Here is a 19285-nt window from a genome sequence, read left to right on the forward strand (position 1 = left end):
TTTTCCAAGAAAGAAAGAAAAAAACACACACACTGGCTATCATGTACTGAACCAAGAGTTTTCATCGGCACTGAAGAGTTCAAGTGTGGCTTTCAGGACAGTTGAGGACTGCGCTAATTTAGGATCAGATCATGGTTGTGAAACTGGGACACAAAGTGAGACCTGACCACAGCTTATGGGCCACAGTGGCTGGGTTGGTTTACATCAAAGAAGACAAACCCAATGACATACATGTACGTGTCATCACCCAAGTACTGGCCTGCCAGCTAGGGTGGGCTGTCACTGCAGCTGCTAATATGTAGATATTACACAAAGAACTGTGCTGTATCACTAGTCAATTTCTTTTTCCCAACAGGCAGATATCAACTTCTACCCATTTAAGGGGACATTTATCTAACAATCTAACAGTGTAAACCCGAGAATTATATGATTCACAAACAATAAGGATGTGTTAAGTGAAAAATTACAATTGAGTCCTTGCTGCTTAAAGAAAGAAAGACTGCCGTGAATAATAGCTACCTCATTACATATCTCTGCCTGACATGTGAACAGCCTGCATGCTTTTACCTTCACTGCCGACGGCAGGGCAAATAGGTTAGGAGCTGGGGGCGGGACATTCAGCAAAAAACAGCCACCACTGGCTCCATTACATGGACGTCATCCAAACATCGAGCTGCCACCTGTACATGCAAAGTCACAACAAATCTTTTAGACCGTGTGCTCGGTGATCTGATGCAGCGAGGCATCTCATTTGTCGCAGGCCTAAGTGTACATGCTCCTCCTGAGCAACCCTGAAGTTTATTGTTTCTTTTTTTTTCTCCAACAAACTGAATGTTCATTCAGTGAAAACCAGCCCGGTCGTTCTTACACCGGATCGAACTAAGAGTAAATACACTCATCTATTCCCTTAAAAGCTGCAGCTCAAACATGACACTAAAACATGTGTAAACTATAAAATAAACAGGCTCCCACGACATGCCCCTCTCTCCCTCCTGCATAAAACGTTTAAGGTAACAGCGTGGGATTTGGGGCGTGCTCTGGTGTGATCTGCGCCCCCTGTCCTGATGTTGTATTCGAGTGCCTCTTTAAAGCACGTCGAAAACTATGACTTGTCTGTGATAGGAAATAACAGAGGAGCTTTTCATCGTCAAAGAAATATATACTTTGAATTATTGTGGGAGAGTGAATAGGACAAAATGTATGCTTACACAGTATGTAAAATGAAAATGATGCGAATCTTTTTTGCATTGCATCTTTCCTTCCTTGGGTTACAGGCAATAAACAGCTCATATAACGTCACAGCATTTATTCACTCTTCCATTAGTACCAGGCAAGCAAGAAAGTCTCATTAAACTTAATGTCAATAAAACTGTAACTTTACATCTTTTGTTCCAATAAAACACAGGAGAGATATTAAGCACACGGAGTAAATCCGGACAGCAATTATGTCCAAACTGATTATTTCTGATGAGGCATTTAACATAAATTTGCAAATACAACACTGAAATAGATTGTGAGTTTCAATTATGATCAATCACACACAATTCTGTGTTTTTTTCTTTTTGTTTGCTTGTTTGTTTGTTTGTTTGTTTGTTTGTTTGTTTGTTTGTTTTATCACATTTCAATTATATTGTTAATGAAATAAAAATATAATGATAATAATACAAATGTTTACTGGAAATTTGGGCTGATTATTTATTTATTTCTTTATCGATAATGGTGCCCACATTTCCCGATCACCTGAACTACATGAAGGCAGCATCATTCTGGTTCAACCCTTTTTTCGTGGCCGATTGGTCAATCCTCATATCACTCACTCCTGTGAATAGGCGATTCCAAAAAAACGAGTCACGTTTCCTCTCGGCCAATCACAGCCCCGTTTTATTATGACACCGCGGGATTCCGCGAAATTGTTTCTTGGAGTTGGGAGAAGTGCCGCTCGCAGTAAAATAGGACAAGTTGACGCATGTGTGGGAGCGCTCATAAACGCAGACACAATAGATCACTCGGTAAACGCTCAGTTTTATTGATTCGTCATTCAGAATAAGGGGGACTAGAAGGGAAAGGAGACAGGAAAGGCCCGGAGACGATTCAAACTGCTATCTTTCCTGGGGGGTGTTTATTTATCCGCCCTGCAACCTCAACAAGAAAGCGCAGCCTTCGCGGAATAGTCACATTGAAGACGACACGTGTGGATGGTTAACCACATGTTTTCGGGAAGGACTGCGGTCTGATCGCTTTATTGCATCAGTTTTGACGGGTTGTTTCATATAGTCTGTAGCTACTCTCGATAAATTGTTTCTTTTCTCCATCCGGATCTGCCACGGTGATGTCGGACGTTGACGTCTCTGCTGACTTTGTCCCCAGCCGACCCACGGGGCGGACAGAGGACACGTTGAAAGAGAACCAGGAGAACAGGACTTTGCTGATGGTCGCAATGATTTTACTGGACTTGAACAAATGCAGTCCCAATGTTATCAGCAATGGGGCCAGCAGATGTCTTGGGGGCAGCGACACCGGCGCACAGGAGAAGGTGGAGCGGGGGAGTTGCCGGTTGAACGCCGGGGATAGTCGGGGCCCGGTGGCAGCCAAACAGTCCCGGAACAAGAAGGCGGCGGCGGCGGCGGCGGCGGCGAGGAGGCAGGAGTCTCCTGAGAAGAAGCACTGCTGCCCCTTTACCGGCTGTGGGAAGATGTACGGCAAGTCGTCCCACCTCAAAGCCCACTTACGGGTCCACACCGGTAAGCGGAGGCTCTGCTGGGCAACTTGGGAGACACGCCTACGAAACTAATGGGCTCGGTTCTGTTGACGACAGCGAAACCGCTCTGCGTCACCTCTGCTATTATTTTCAATTTCAGACGCACACTGACATCACTGTTAAAGCTCCATTGGCTATTTCTAGGAGGTCAAGTCTGTTGAAGAAGATGATTGACCTAAGAGTCACTGAACACTTAATAACTGAGATTGAAAACTGTCGACGTCATCGTAAAGTCATGATTTGATACCTAAGAATATGACACTTAATGTCATAAACCAGGCCCTCGTTGTGTCTGCAGTGTGACACGAGAGACCACACGTTCTTGCAAATGAATAACAGATCATAGGAAAGGTGGTCCCGTGAATTCGCCCCTGCTGGGGGTGTGACTGACCTGGGCGTGTGTGGGATGGGGGAGGGAGAGGGAGGGGGAGGGGGTTGTACTTTAATGTGCTATATTGACAAGCACCGTTGCGAGCTAGGAGCACCGAGTGCCGCATGATGTTATCCGAGGAGCGCCTCGAACGCTTGTTTTTCATCGCGGGTTATAATGTCAGAGGTGCGTCTGTCCTCTGTGCATCATGTGCGCCGTGGCGACAGCGGGGGACGGTGTGGTAAACATCGACACGTTGGCTTATGATTCACATGCAGGTCACTGCGACACTGTTGTCCCCCACTTGTTCTTATCCTGAGGTAACCCTCCCTGCACCACTATTTCCTCATACGTCATCCCTCTCCACTCCCCTCACGTCGGGTTGTAAACAAGAGCGGACATGTGGTTCAACAAAGCACGTGGAGGAGGGGGGGCGGGGGGGGGTCATCTTAGTCGTTCCTTTGCTTTCTTTTTCTTTCTTTCTTTTTTTCTTTCTTTTTTTTTATTCAGGAGGCTCTTACCATGACTCACTATTTCTGAATCAATATGTTCTGTTATTGTTCCTAGAAAATACTGTTTCCGCAGGCCTTCCTAAAATGTTGATTTGCCACAGGAAAAAAAAAAAAAGCTGATTTGAGTTCTGTACTTTCTCCTGCTCTTATTTTCACTTGGTTCATTCTGTATCTTTGTATCTTATTGCCAGCCCTCCCTCCTTTAAGGCAATTACAATACTGAATGAACATGGATTCAAATAAAAACAAATATTTATTGATTTATTAACACATAACAATGGGGTCCGTGGATTTACAAACAATGGAGGAAAAGAGCCAATATCAACAGAACACAAGGGTAAAGTTTGGAAAGTTTGGAATTAAATGCAGTCAAAGTGTAGTAATACAAAACGTGTGCATGTGTGTGTGTTTCCTCAGGTGAACGCCCCTTCGAGTGTACCTGGTCCGAGTGTGGGAAGAAGTTCTCCCGTTCAGATGAACTGACACGTCACTATCGCACACACACGGGCGAGAAGCGCTTCAACTGTCCAATGTGTGACAAGTGCTTCATGAGGAGCGACCACCTGACCAAACATGCCCGGCGACATGCAGGCTTCCATCCCAGCATGCTCCAGGGCTCCAGTGCAACTAAGAGACGCCGCTGCTCCCTGTCTGTGTCCTCTGATTCTGGTGACCAAAGCCCTGCGGGGGTGTGAGTCACACCCAACATTGTTAATCACTGTAGTATATACTGTACATACATACATAATGGTATATGTAGTAGATACAGAGGAGTATGTATTTGCATGTAGGTGCACACACCACACTCACACGTGTGGTGTGTGCACCTACATGCAAATCCCTTCAAGCCAGACAACCCAACCAGGTGGTATTCATGTACATATATCATTTTTCTTTTGCTGGTGAAGAAACACAATCTTGCGACTGAGATATTCCCAGTGTGTCAAAAAGTTTCGGGAATAGTCCTTTAGGGAATGTTATTACCGCACACAAAAACACATATTTCCACTTGTACAGTTAGTCTTCAGTCCAGAACAAGGCAAATGTACAGTATAGCAGTATTATCATGTAAATAGATTAAACAGACCACATTTCAAATGGATGATATACTCAGTATACTGTAGTTAAGTGTTATTAGAGAGTAATAAGACAAAGCTATAATATAGAGAATTACAGAGCTTGGATATTTAATTTCATACATTTGCTATGGATTTAGGAAATCAGGTATACTGTGAGCTTGTAGGTATAGGCAGTGTGTTTTCTGTGTTGAAACATAAATATTGTCACATGATGATGAACTTGCAAATAATTGCACCAAAACACCTTTAGAGTACTTACAGCAAGCCCATAATACATAAGCAAACCTCATGCGTACAGAAACTTCATCTTTTGTGTTCCTTTTTCAGGCTTGCTTTGTGTTAGTAATACAGGAAACATAACAGGGTAAAGCCTTTAAAAGGTAAAGTGGAAACTTTACTTTTTCACATTTCTGTGTTAAGACCACAGTGATTAATGTTTAGTAAAAGTGTGCAAACTGTAAACAGGAATGTCTGTGCCTTTTAAGGGTTTTGTAGCAGAGAGGAATTTCTACATTTTCAACCTTTGGAAATACTACCTGGACGAACATTGTCAGATTATTTATGTTGATATTCACTACTTTGAATATCAATGACTGTCTCTTATATATACCAACGGTGCCAGTTGCTGTACATTGAAACTAACTTTTGTTTACTCTGTATCTGTACTGTTTTATCAGGGAAAAATGTGATGCATGGCCATTTCAACTGATATTACACCCCCTGGTGGTGACGTGGAAGCACAACATTTCTCACAACAGAAAGTCATAAAACCTTTTTTTATTTTCCGTCCGAGCATTTTAAGGCACACTCTTGTGACTAGTTTATTTTTTGAGTCAATGAATTCCATCATGTAGCATGTTTGTATGTATTCGTTTGGTACAATGTATTTTTTATTTGTCTGGTAATCTTTTATAATATTACTAATGGGACGAGAGGTCTTATTCGTCCACTACAGGAGCCAGAAACATGTCATGTCATGAGTTTTCTTTTTATATTTGCCACATAATGCATTAAAACATCAAGATAGAATGGAAAGTTAGGTGTAGTTACCCTAGAACACTACACTACATACATTTTTTAAGTGAAATGCTGTTTTTCTTTTCTGGCATTATGACAACTGTGATTAGATGTTGGTGCCTTTCAGGTCGGATCCCTTACTTCTGATGCTACTGTACTGTAATCAGGGACTGTCAGTGCAGACCCCATGTTATCGCAATATACATAGCTGTGTAATAATTACTGCTCAAAGTTTTAACATTAAAAGAATTTTTTCTTTCTAAACATATGCTCATTGCTTCTTTCCCACATCACACACCCATATCAGACATGATTAACATGGAGCTTACTGTCTTTCATAAATGAAGAAATCCTCTTCTTTAATATCAAATTGATAATATAGTGCAGAGAAGGCATAACAAAAACAATAAGCAGAAGAGAGGGCACTCCATTAGCTTTGTGTTTATTTGTTTTCATACACCGCACATAACAATAACATTGTTAAATACTGGAATGGAAGTGTTTACAATACAAGAAAATCATTTAAAAAAGAAAAAACAAAGAAAAACAGTTATCACCTGTGTCTAAATGTAAAAAAAGCAGAACTTTATAGACAGCAAATGCTCTTAAAATAAACTAAATTATCAAGATGGGAATAAATACACATCTTTTAAATTTCTCTGTACTTAAGGCATACTCCAATTGCAAATAATCAACCGATTTAAAGGAGAGAGGATCATAAATGAAGGATATTAGTGCTCAAAATCAGTGATCCTAGATGTTGCAATTAAAAATTAATTTCCAATCTATAAGTCGAAAGAGACAAATAGATGCCACCTCACTCTTTATTTTGGCATTGTATGTCTATATGCATGCATATGCATATATGTGTGTGTGTGTGTGTGTGTGCGAGAGAGAAGAGAGGGTAAATCTTTCTTTCTGAACCTGTGTGTTCCCTTGATGATTTTAGTGTTAAGATAGAAATGGGGAGGAGGGGGTGTCCAGTGATCATCAGGTCCTGTGACACAGACTGAGAAAAGTACATACGGTGGGGGGTAACACAACAGACTGTGCTGAAAAAATCTATCTAAAGCCCCCCTCCACTCCCTTTGGCCTTGATGACATGGCAATCGTGTTAGAGGGTCGGTGCAACGATGCGTGATCTTCCCTTTTGACACAGTTCATTTCAGATAAGACACTGTCACTGCTATGCAGGAAAGAGTACACAGATATGTGCCTGAAAAATAAAAAACAAAATGTGCAAATTCAAAGGAACACAAGTCAAGCTAGTAGCATGTGATTGCACATAGGGAATGGGGCAAAACTCAAATGTGAAACAAGCCACTTGCTTATTATTTTCAATTCAATTAGTCAGTCTGGTGCTCTTCATGCAAATTGTTCCTCAGCCATTCATGGTTATACATTCATCCCTAAACTGTGTCATGAAACATCTCAAGCCAGAAGGGTACAGAAAGCTCTAGTGTTGAAGGGGAGGTGAATGGGTGCAATGACCTGGCCTGTGCTACATAACAACCCTGTACAGTACAATGAATACAGTACCAAATGTCCTCTATTTACCGAGACCGCAGTCTACACCTCTGAAATATCTCCACATCAACACATACAATCATACTGATCCCTCTGGTTTAAAAAAAGTAAGCATTTAAATAAAAACTTTAAAAAAAAATAGAAAAACGCAAAAATGCAGCCCAGAATTCAGGTAAGCAGAACTGTTGAGTCAGCAGTTATGATCATGTTTCTTATTCTTCAGGGAAATTGAAATCACTTTACAGCATCAACTGACCCCTTGTTTTCTGTCTACTAACATCAGTGTGTTAAGTTACATCATGTTCACCAGGAGAAGGGCTCTCAAATACAAGCGCACGTCCTACCATAGGAGGAAACCACCACTTTCGATCCTATTTTAAATACATATTCAATCTTTTCACATATGTTCCTTCTCCTAGATTTTAAACCAAAGTTTCTATATGTTAATTTGATTATTTGTCATTGTCATTATCATCATAGCACTTAACTGTCATTACAATATTCTACCAATGTTTCACTGTCGCCGCTCTGGTGGCGAAGTAAACTCACAGCAGATGGAGATCGGGGGTTATGTTGTGTGGAATGGGGTAGGTGGCAGAAGGTCAGAGGGGTGGTGTTACTGTATTTGACAGGTGGTGGAGGAGGTTGCCTGGCAGCACATGCAGGTAGGGTTGACCGATTTGGGTGGGATCAGATCCAGGTCCTCATCATCTGGGATCTCATCTAGGCGGTAACCATCTTTCAGCAGCTGGATGTTCAGATCCTGATTGATTTGCTGGAGAAGGGACAATAGACAGAGGAGGTTGATGGGTTACAGCCATGTGTCCCAATGTCTGGGCTCAGGACCACTACCAGGCCAAAGACCATTTGCTCCTGGGCCATGAGAAAAAGGTATGATTGTCGTATAAAATCTGCATAGTAATCATATAACCCTACAAGCTGTTTCACTCTGTGACTCCCATAACTGATTACAGTAAAGTAAGCCATCGGTATGTCAGGTTGTGAGTCCATCATTAGCTACATGATCTGCACATGGCATGTTGGGTCTGGCTATCCAACCTCAACCTAATAAGGTTGGGTAAGGTTCAGGCTTGGCTACTTAGAAATTTCTCTACGTGTCTGTGTCCATTTGTGTCATGTTCCAAATAGCTACACAATGCCCAGTGGGAAGAGCCAAAGAAACAGTGCTTACTGTAGCAAATGTGTTGCATTAGCCTGGTGAAATGACAAGATCATACCACTGATGTCTTTATGGTAAACATGTAGCTGGAACCGGCAGCCAGTTAGCTTAGCTTAGCATAAAGACTGGAAACTGGGGCAAACATCTAATTTACTGATTGACATGTTATATGTTATTTATTTAACATGTACACTGAAGTGTGCAAATGACAATTCGCTGTGTTATGGGGGGCACATATACTGGACAGTTGCTTGGCTGGTACCAGCAACGTCCTGTTTCCTCACTGGTTGCCTTGCGACTGGTCCAGGAATTTTCCAAAATGTTGTGCTATTCCCTGAAAAGTGTAGGTTTTCTCTGGTGAATGTACCTTGACAAGGGCTTCGGCCATCATTGTCTCTATAATATAATTACGCCCTGAGCAGCACTATGTCTTGTAGTTCGGAGACTGCAGTGAGCCGCTATCGGAGAGTGACTAGATGGACCGGGGCTAGCTGGTAGGCATTCTAACTTCAGTAGAATAAAAGACGCGACAGAGACAAGAGCTAACATTTGCGTTGCTTTCCACCGCTGGAGACAGCTCTTGGCGAGTGAAGGAATGAAATTTGATGCAGAACTCGCAACGTTTCTCTTTCTGGTAAGTAAACAGATGCTGATGCTAACAATGACTATGTAGCACAAGCAAAAATAGCTTAAGTGTTTCTTTGGCGACAGTATGGGAGACAAAAAAAAAACTAGTGTGTGTTTACGCATCATAAATGCAGCAAGCTTGATGTTATTCTAGTCATAATAGACCCCACACCTCACTAGCTAGTCTACAGCAACAACAACAACAACAATGGGTTCACCGTGCAAAAAAGGTTGGGAACTTGTGGGTTATAGGAAGGTAAAACTGTGATGGACACTCAGAGACAGGTGGGCATCCAAAGGTGAAGGGAGGAAAACAAGCGTGCTTATTTTAATGAGGTGCATCGTTTGTGATTAGAGCTTATGTGGATTTGAAAGTCCTCATTCACCAAGACCTACATGTAAAAAGAAATCCAACTGCTAAACCAAATGACTTGACTTGAGTTTCATGAGGACAAACACATCTCTCATTTGTACTATGTACAACATACAAATATTAAACCAGTCTGTGCTTATGACTTAGACTGGCAAAAGTTACAATGGTAACCATGGCAAAGTGAGCTAGGGCACTTTCACAGATGGGTGTGAGGATTGTCACTTGGAACTTTGACATGAATGTGATGACTGTGCTGGTGTGATTTGTTTTTTCTTTTTTGCAAAACAATTCCTTTGTTTGCATGCAAAACAGAATAGATGTACGAACTCTGTAGTTGCCTTTAGATAAACTGTATAGTCGACTGTATAAACTGTATAATGTACTGCATAAACAACAACTGTCATTCCTTACTTTGTTAAGCCGCAGCACTGCAACTCACAACTAAATGTTGTTAGCTTGTACTAAGAAATAGCCTACAGTGGCTTAAATTTACTGTGTATTACACAATTATTTCTAAAAACTAAATAAGATCTTCACACCTGAGGGCTTGTAAATATTACCTACAATATATTCTCAAGCATGGACCTTCTGGACTTTCATGGACCCTTTCCTCTGGTACCCAGAGATGACATCTCATTTGTTTCCTGCTTTGTGGCTCATATATATTTGTGTGCAGGTGTGCCTGCAGTGTAATCATGCACTTGCTGGGAGAGCACGGCCCTGAAGAATTAACATGGATGAGCAGGACGGCAAAAAAATGAGCTTGCTTCGAGACTGGCTTATAAAATCCTGACTCTTGGCTTCTTGACAGTTGTGGAAAATGGAGGGAAGAAAGCGAGGGGATGAGCGAATGAGTGAGGAAAAGTGAGGAGAAGAAGCAGGGTGCAGAAATAGATGTATCTGCACTGTCACACATCTCACCTCAGCAGAGGAGTATCCTGACGAAGAGTATCTCGACATGTCAAAATCATCATCACTGAAAAAAAGAAAACACAAATTAGCTTGTTTGTGTGTTCATGTGTTTCTCTAGTTAAAAAAGGGAGACAGGAAGTATATTCATGTGTGTGTGGAAGTATATTTATGTTTGTGTGGATGTTCACCTGTCTGTGTCTAGGGCCACCAGGGGCTTCTCATCTGGACTCTGGTCTAAAGAGGAATAGCCTTTATTGGGTACTACCAACCTGTGGTGAGGGAACAGAGAGAGAGAGAACAGAGGAGAAATTATCATGGGAGCAGAAACAGCGTGTAACAAAAGAAGAGGTAGAAGAAAGAATATAAATTTACAAACAGGAAGAGGTGAGTAAGGCCTGGCAGAGATGTTGAAAGAAAAGCAAAGCGGGCATGGAGACAGTATCACAGATGAACTGAGTAACAGAGGCGTGAAAGAGGTTTAATTCCTTGGACGTCTTACAAACCCTGAATCAATAAAACTGTTTTTCTTTAGAACACCACTCACAGAGAAAATTAATGGACGTGAGAATAAAATCCAATTTATTCAAGCCCATTAAAACATGTTTTGGATTTTGCACAGGAAAATGTGTGTACACAAAAACTTCAGCTAACCAAATAATTTAGCTGGATAAGACTCAAGTTGAATTTATGACAATTTGTCAATAAATTCAAGTTTAAGTTGAATTTAAAAAAAATATCTCTCAGAAAGACACCATAAATCAACAGAAGATGGAGGTCTCATTTTCTCCACTTACCGTGTTCTGGCCATGACATTGTTCTTCTTGGGCTGCTGGTTGACTGGACTACCTACTGTGTTGTTGTTCTTCAGCGACCCCTTCCTAGCAAGCTCTCTCTGTTTCTCTGCACAGCATTCACAGACAAAGGAAGACACATATATCAGTTCAGCTTGAAATGACACCATGTTGAAATAAAGCTGAACTAATGTCATCTACTTAAAGTTTCAGTTGTGCTTATAAGAAGATTCTTACATAGGAAACCTTCATAATTTGCTGATGTAAACCTTTGCAGCATTGCTGAGAGGCAAATAAGATAATGCCAGACAAACATGGGCTACTTCTTGACTTTCAGCTGCATGTCATTTTGTCACGCTGCAAACTCTGTAAAAGTCTGCTTGTGTTTTTAAATTTACAAAAGAAGAAATCAGTATAATTTAAACAGACACTCATCAGGAAATGTGATGATCAGATAATGGAACTGGGTTTATTTATACTCAAAGTCAATTTTCACTTTCACTATGACATCCTTTCTGTCTGAACATGACATCAGGGCAGAAAAGTTTTTGTTTACACAGTGGGCAATGTTTGAGGTAATTAAAATCCGAAGAGCATGAGACATTAGATTCTCATTCTTCATTGTTTGATTCTCATTAATGATCAGGTCATAAATAAAAGTTAAATGTCAAACTTCATTCCTTTACTCTCCAAGAGCTGTCTCCAGCAATCAGCTACGTCAATTTTAATTCTTGTTTTGCTTCTATTTCTATCACATCTTTTCTTCTACTGATTTCAGCATGCTAACCCGCTAGCCCTGGCCTGTCTGCTCCCATCTCGCAATACTTTGAGACAGTGAGTCACTGTAGCATCCACAATGCCCTCAGTCCAACATGAGAGGATGAAGAAGTAGCGCTGATCGTAGTATTCTAACCTCTTGTCTTGTAAACGCATCAATGGCTGAAGCTCTTGACAAGCAACCATTATCACAACCACCGCTCACTCACTCCCGGCAAAGAAACCAGGTGCAGTGTCAGAGCAAACTTAAAGATCACACCTTTAATGACATTAGGCTATCAAATGTACTTTTACATCTCAAGGTCAAAAAGACAAAGTGACTAGTATAACAAACGTGCATAATTAAAGGAATATGCTCTGTTTTAAAGATAGGAAAATTTATGACAGTGCAAGTGTACAAGTCATAAGAAGACTATAAACAACCAATAAGATTCAACAGAATAATATGAAGTACAACTGCAGTCATCATTATGGTCTCACTTTCAAAGAAACAGGATGGTTGAAGAATGAAAAGAAATTCTACAGAGGCTGAGGTATTGCCCAAGTAGGAGCTAGAGTTACATTTTTAAAGGACCCTTTGTAGGCATTTCTTTCACTCAATAGTTGACTCATTTTGAATATTCATGGTTCTTAAAGGCTTTAGCTAAGAAACTATTACAGCAGGAATAAAATAAGGAAGTGCTGCCGCTAACCACTGAACTCTGTCCAAGGTGCTGAAATGAGACTTAATGACTGTGGCTTTTAATAAACACAAGGGACTCAATATATTCAATATATAATGATATTCTTTTCCCATGGATATCCATAAGTCAAAAAATAAAATGGATTTGCACCAAAACCATTAGTGTATTAATTTATTATTTAATTTAAAAGAAATCAACAACAACTTGATAATCAAGTCATTGTTTAAGTAACTTATCATGCAAACCTGCCAAAACTTTGCTTGTCGCAGCCTCTAAAGTGTGAGGATTTATTCCATAAATGCCACTGAATATTTTTTGTTGTATTGGGACTGTTATTGAGGTGAAAAAAAGCCATTTGAAGGTATCACATTGGTAACACGTTACTCTGGGAACTTGTGATTGCAGTTTTTTTTTTTACCATTCTGTGACATATAAAAGTCAAAAAAATTAGTGGATTAATTTGAAAAATGATCAACAGATAAGCTAATCAATCTGGTTATTTAGGAATATAATATGGATTATTAAACCACAACATATCACCACATTTTTGGTTTTTCTTGTAGTTCCCTGAAAATTGATTCCCCCGGTATCTCTGTCTCGTTTAGAGATTATGCTACATCGACACTCTTTTCAGGACAGTAAATTTACAGCCGATTACAGGATATGCTGATTCCCACAGGGAGACTCTTGGCCTACAAATACTGTAGCTCTTACTCACCTATTTTCATCTGCAGGGGTGAGGGCTTGTAGTTGATAGTGACAGGTTCTCCCTCTCTGGTGTCTGAATCTGCTTCTGAGGCTGTGGACGAGGCCGGGTCCTGGAGGCAAATGGGAAGACGGCATGGACAGAAAGATGAGCAGAAATGTGCATTACTGAGGGCTCGATGAATAATTAATGTCTTCTATGCCCAGACAATGTGAATAAACAGTTCATAAAGAGATTAAATGTGAGGAAGAGTCCCTCTCTATCAAATGACTGCCAGTGTATAAAGCATTATGTGGATAGCTTCTTTCAAAAATATTTAGACCTACATACACACCTACTGTTTGAGAACTGAATAACCTAAACCTTTGCAAACAAACTAGGTTTTGTTACCTCCAACTAATAATGGAGAGGCTGAAACTGTCAATCAAAATAGCTCTTACACTTTCTCATTTGAACTGATTTTAAGAGGGTGCAAAACTTTGAAATTGATTTGTTCAGGTTGCTCTAGGATCCTTTGGTCCCAAGATCCCAATTTAGAAAACTCTAAATATAAAATATCGTCTATCCACAGGGCAAAGTTAAGGAGGAAAATACCTTACATAAGGCACGGGGTTGAAGGGAGTTATGGGGATGCCTGGAGACAGCAGGTCAGACTGCTCTGGGTCTAGTCTGGCTCTCCAGCAGCCCCGGCCGTGGGCAGCAGAGGCCGCCCTGCAGGCTGCAGTAGCCCAGGGCCCCGCTACAGGCCACGGAGCGAACCGTCAAATCATTTACACAGTTTTTTTGTATCAAAGGACGGTGTTCAGTAGCATATATAAACATATGTTCGCATATTCGTGAATTAGGGCCGCTCACTGATCCCGTCAAGGCCACACAAGTGGCGTCGATGCCGGAGCAACTTGCTGCATGGATGCTGAGGATGTAGCAGCAGTGTCGGGATGGGATGCTTGTTTTCGCCAGACATGACGGATGCTGCTCACTACGCAGCAGACCGGACGCTGCTTGTGTTCCACAGAGGAACAGAAACGCTAGTGTATGGGCAAATGAATTATTCCCTTTTGTTACACTGTCATTTTAACGTTTTACTGTCTGTTGGTGGTAAATAAATAAATAAATAAATAATTTTAAAAAAACTTGCTGAAAACGCCTTATTGGCAGGCTACATAAGCCAATATTACGCATGGCAGGTGATGGATTTGTTGGAATCCCAAAGCACAACATCATGAATGGGCAGGCCTCATGCACCGAGCATCCTGGCGTAATAACATCACGTAAAATAAGAAAACAGGTCTAAAACACTGATCGGTCATCCTCAACAGACAACAGCCAACAAATCTGACTTACCAGCGGCTGCATCTCAGCCTGCATCTCCGCCTCTTGCACGGCACTCGGCACTTGAAATCTGTCTATTTCTTCCATCATTTTGGCAAAGCGCCTCCTTCCTCCTTTCTCCTAGAAACTGAATATAATGGTCACCGGTCGTTTCGACGAGTTATCGCCGAGACTGCGAGAGATCTCAGATTTCTAACAATCTCTGTAGTTCTCCGGCGGCGAGCTTCATCCCAGCAGGCAGTATGTCGACGGTGGTGTGACTGGTTGGGTGACGGTGACTCCACCACCCACTTCCGGGTGGGGTATCCCAAGCTAGGGTCCGAGGACCCAGAAGGGGTCTTTTAAAGAGGACCTGGGTGGTCCCCAGCAAATTGATTATAGAATAATATCAATAGGATTATTTATGTGAGGCTTTTTTGAGGGGGGGCTCGTTCTTTTTGTTTCTCAAATGCACCTCTGGAGTAAATGAAGTCAAGGGAACCCGAGAATTGGCCATCTCCATTGTAACATCCTCAAAAACAAAATAGATCTTTAAAAGGTGTATCCATTCTGGTGCTCTTAGAAATTCAGTTTTTAGTGTTTGAATGTCAATTGAAACCTTGCAAACAAGTGAATACTCATGACATTTCCTTGTTACAAAAATACTAGAAAAACCAGAAGCAGACCACAACTCATCCCTTGGAAAGTCAATTAAGAAAAGCCTCTATTGTGGAATTTCAATTAAAACTGAATAAATTACTCATTCAAATTAATAACTTGGAACCAGTTAATTAATTACAGAGGCAGTAATTCAGTTCATCAGGGACAAAGCCTATGTCTGATGAAAAAACTGATTTACTGATTTGTAACCTGTGGTCTGTCATAGTGAATGCAGTTCAAAATATTAGTGTCTTGTAGCCTGAAGAATTAATATTAAATTCCCCTTGAGGTTGAATATGTTTGTTTTCCACATTACATTAGCAATTAGTATATGACTACAATCAAGTTTAATTCAATCAAGATCAAGAAATTGCAGGACAGCCATGACAGTTTTCTGCATCATTGTATCACTCTTCATCCTGTTTGCTATTAACAGTGATGAAAAGTAACAAAGTACATTTATTAAGGTATTGTGTGTACAATTTTGAGGTATTGAACTTTACTTGAATGAGCCTATTTCCACTGTTTTTTCTTCTTAACAATTCAACCCAGCAACCATATGGTACTTTCTAATCCACTTTATCTGACATCTGCAGTTACTTTTATAGATTAAAATTTCTCCTAAAACCATATCATCAGCTCATAGATATGATGCAGTGTTATAGATAGATAGGCAACTCAACTGGCTACAGCCTTAAAATGCTGATGATATATAGCACTCTGAAATCAGTGATGGTGTTATGAGTGCTTTTACTTTTTATATACTGATAATACAATAATATAATACTCATAATTTGCTGATGATACATCTGTTCTAGGTAAGTATATTTTGAATGCAGGACTTGTGAAACCACCACAGGCTGTAAGATTCTTGTTTGGACATGTAAGTTTGTTAACAAAACAACAAATAAATACAAAAAAACAAAACAAAAACAAGGTACAGTAAATGTCTTAACTTCTGTTATGATTTGGCTATATAAATACAAATTGACTTGACTTCATGGGTATTTGGTAGCCTACAAAATCTTTGAAAATTACACATTAACAGGAACACTTAAAATATACAGTAATACAATCCAAATTAGTGGTGGAAACAGGTAAATGTGTCTGCACAGTTTTGAGGTATTGTATCTGTTGAGTATTTTCATTTTATACCAGATAACTTTATACTTCTGTGCCAATACATTTGTAGATTGTATGTAAAATATACAAAAAAAAAAAAGTCGTCAACTTATAAAACATAAAACATTGTTATACAATAAAGAATCAACAGTATATAAGGTAGTTAGAAATAGCTTTCCCCAAGCAACTACTTAATTATAGGAAGTCCTAACACTAATTCTAACAAGGGCTATTCTGCTACTTAATAATTACAAGTACTTTTAGTTTCAACATTTCAAGTACATTTAGATACTAGCACTTCTGTACCTTTATTTAAGTGATTTTCTAAAATGCAAGACTTTGAAATGAAAGTGAAGGATCTGAATATTTCTTCCACCACTGAACTACATCAACTACAAACAGAGCTGATTCAGCACCTCTCTGAGAGTGTCAGCAAAAAAACATCATTATAAACTTCCCAAAAATAAGATTCATTTCTTGACTACAGCACTATTCTGTCCATTCATTGTATGAAGCTGTAGGGTTTCCGTCCAAGAAATAATAACTGTGTGTATTATAGTTTTGTAAATTTAAATACAAACTAATTAAACCTTCTATTTTAAATTACATCTGTGCAGAGTATGCCTCTATTATTGGATGGCAATACATTTTGGCAAGATGAATGAGCAGTTGCTCTCATCATACAACTTCAAACAGACACTGAAGTAAACAATAAAACAATTATCATGGAGCATATCAATTATAAATTTGCAAGAAAATAACATTACCACTGGCTAATGAAGGCCTGCCAGAAAAACATCTGCAACACAGTGGCTTGTTCTCGTTGAAAATCACTGACTGCATGTCTGAGTGCACATTGTCCTTACCTGGAAATACCAGCAGAGAGCAGCAATAGCATGCCCTGCTGCACAATAATAGGGAAGCATTTTGGCAGCTGTGGGCCTCTGCTGCAGCCAACACCAGGTGCACAACTTCAGGCAGCACATGGTCAAGGTTGAGCCAGCAGGTGGCAGTCTAACTCCACCAGGAGGGACAAGCTAAGTGGAGGGTGAATAAAGGAAATAAATGAAGGAGATGTGTGCAGGGTCAGGGTAGGTTGTAATGTTGTAGTCTTCTGAATGCAAGCAGTTTGAGGTCCATACCGCTGGTCATGCATATGCATTAGGAATGAATATAGCAGCATATGTGGATGTCAGGCTCTGTAAATGTGGGAAATGTGAGACACTCAGAAAAAAAAAAAAAAAAAAAACAACAAACAAAAAAAAAACCCCAGCAGATTAAAGAACTTAATTTTCTTAAATGTTTCCACTCTCATATTCCTTTATATCTCACACACATTGTTTTTATTTCTCTGCTGTGTTATGCATACTGATTGAGTTTTCCTATCACCATCATTGTTTCAGCTTATTTCATGCTATAATTAAAACCTCTGTTGACAGAACATTCATACTGACTAAATTATACTGAATTATAATGATTTTGATATCAAAGCTGCACTGTTGACAAAATCCACTTAATGACTGTGTGTCTGTGTCTGTGTCTGTGTGTAATTGTGATGAGTGCCTATGACTCTATAGGGGTCCTGGTATGAAGATCTGATTAAGCGTGGTAAGAATTTTGTCATGAGTTATTTTTATATAAGGATAGTAAGATGACACATATATCCCATCCCTGTAGATTTTTACATTACTCTATATGGCAGTGTGTCCAGAATTCATATTCCATACAAGTCATTAATCACACACACACACACACACGCACATTATTTGTAGCCACTAAATTGAATTATAAATTACATAAGATTTAAATATTTTTTTTAAATCCCACACATTTTTTCAGACATGTAACGGCCAAAACATAGATTAACTTTTTATCCCTTAGAAACACACTAACACACACACACACACAAACACTGCCTATGACTCAGGCTAGGCTGATGTGGGTTATGCAACCACTCCAGCGGTGCAGATGGAGCTGCAGATTACTCGCCCTTCATATGTTTATTAGTAATCTCTCTGTCTGTAGTATTTGTACTGATCATTATATAACACCATACGGAGTTCAGTGATCCTTTTCCATCTGAGCTACAATTGAAAGACCAGGGAAATGACTTTGCTCCTTTGTAATGTATGACGATGAAGATAAGTTCAGCAGCCATATTTAATCTCAACTGGATGAGGTCACGGTAAACATCCAAACTTTAACACTCTCTCCTGCGATGATCAGTTAAAGAGTAATTGGCAGGAGAAGAGATGGATCACTAGAAGGATGCTTATTTAGTGTTTTCTTAATGTACTCCTTTAGCTGCCTTGAGGAGAAGATCTGATTTGAAAACCATGGTTTTCAGATCAGTGCAGTGGTTCATGAACTATGTGAGTCAGAATGTGCTGACCCTCACATTCAATCAGCTCACTGTAGAGTGGATCACTGGATCTGCGCTGGCCAGTTTGCAGGGCTTTGGCACTGGTCTGGCCCGATGAGAATAGAGAAACAAATAAGAGGAAGACAGCCAAAGACAGACAGAGAGAGAAACTGGCAGGCAGATAAATGGAAAGGATGCAGATAAACATGAGACAGCTGTAGAGCCGCCTTTCTGACGAGCAGTTTCAACTCAACAGCCCACCAAGGGCCCAAACCATCTGTCTCATATGTGCTATAAACCACTGTTTTACACATGTTCATATATGTATTTGTACTCTTTCTGTCACACACTTGCTAGACATGCAGCTGATATTTCTCTACTATAAACAAATAACATTACACAGTTCTTTATTTCATGTTGTAACATCTGTGATAAATCCATGACTCTCACAATCGTTTTAGCAGTTCATCTCTCTAGGACACTAAAACAAATGAAATCTGTGAGAACTAATCTGCCTT

The 19285-nt window shown here is 40.0% G+C and overlaps 2 protein-coding genes across 2 annotated transcripts; one reads left to right on the forward strand and one right to left on the reverse strand.

Annotated features, from left to right (window-relative positions):
* Nucleotides 1-1928: 1928 nt before the first annotated feature.
* Nucleotides 1929-6000, forward strand: klf9 (Kruppel like factor 9). The gene is made up of 2 exons (XM_071482594.1): nt 1929-2741; nt 4058-6000. The coding sequence occupies exons 1-2, from the start codon at nt 2330-2332 to the stop codon at nt 4333-4335; spliced, it is 690 nt and encodes a 229-aa protein (XP_071338695.1). The 5' UTR covers nt 1929-2329; the 3' UTR covers nt 4336-6000.
* A 161-nt stretch (nt 6001-6161) lies between these two features.
* Nucleotides 6162-14906, reverse strand: fam219ab (family with sequence similarity 219 member Ab). Its single transcript, XM_071482595.1, has 6 exons — nt 14657-14906; nt 13325-13424; nt 11150-11255; nt 10544-10624; nt 10365-10419; nt 6162-8038 (listed from the first exon to the last, which is right to left on the reverse strand). The coding sequence occupies exons 1-6, from the start codon at nt 14732-14734 to the stop codon at nt 7880-7882; spliced, it is 579 nt and encodes a 192-aa protein (XP_071338696.1). The 5' UTR covers nt 14735-14906; the 3' UTR covers nt 6162-7879.
* Nucleotides 14907-19285: the final 4379 nt, after the last annotated feature.

This window comes from Trachinotus anak, unplaced genomic scaffold, assembly GCF_046630095.1.
Source record: "Trachinotus anak isolate AG129_WGS33_773 ecotype Australia unplaced genomic scaffold, CSIRO_AGI_Tana_v1 ptg000008l, whole genome shotgun sequence".
NCBI lineage: Eukaryota > Metazoa > Chordata > Actinopteri > Carangiformes > Carangidae > Trachinotus > Trachinotus anak.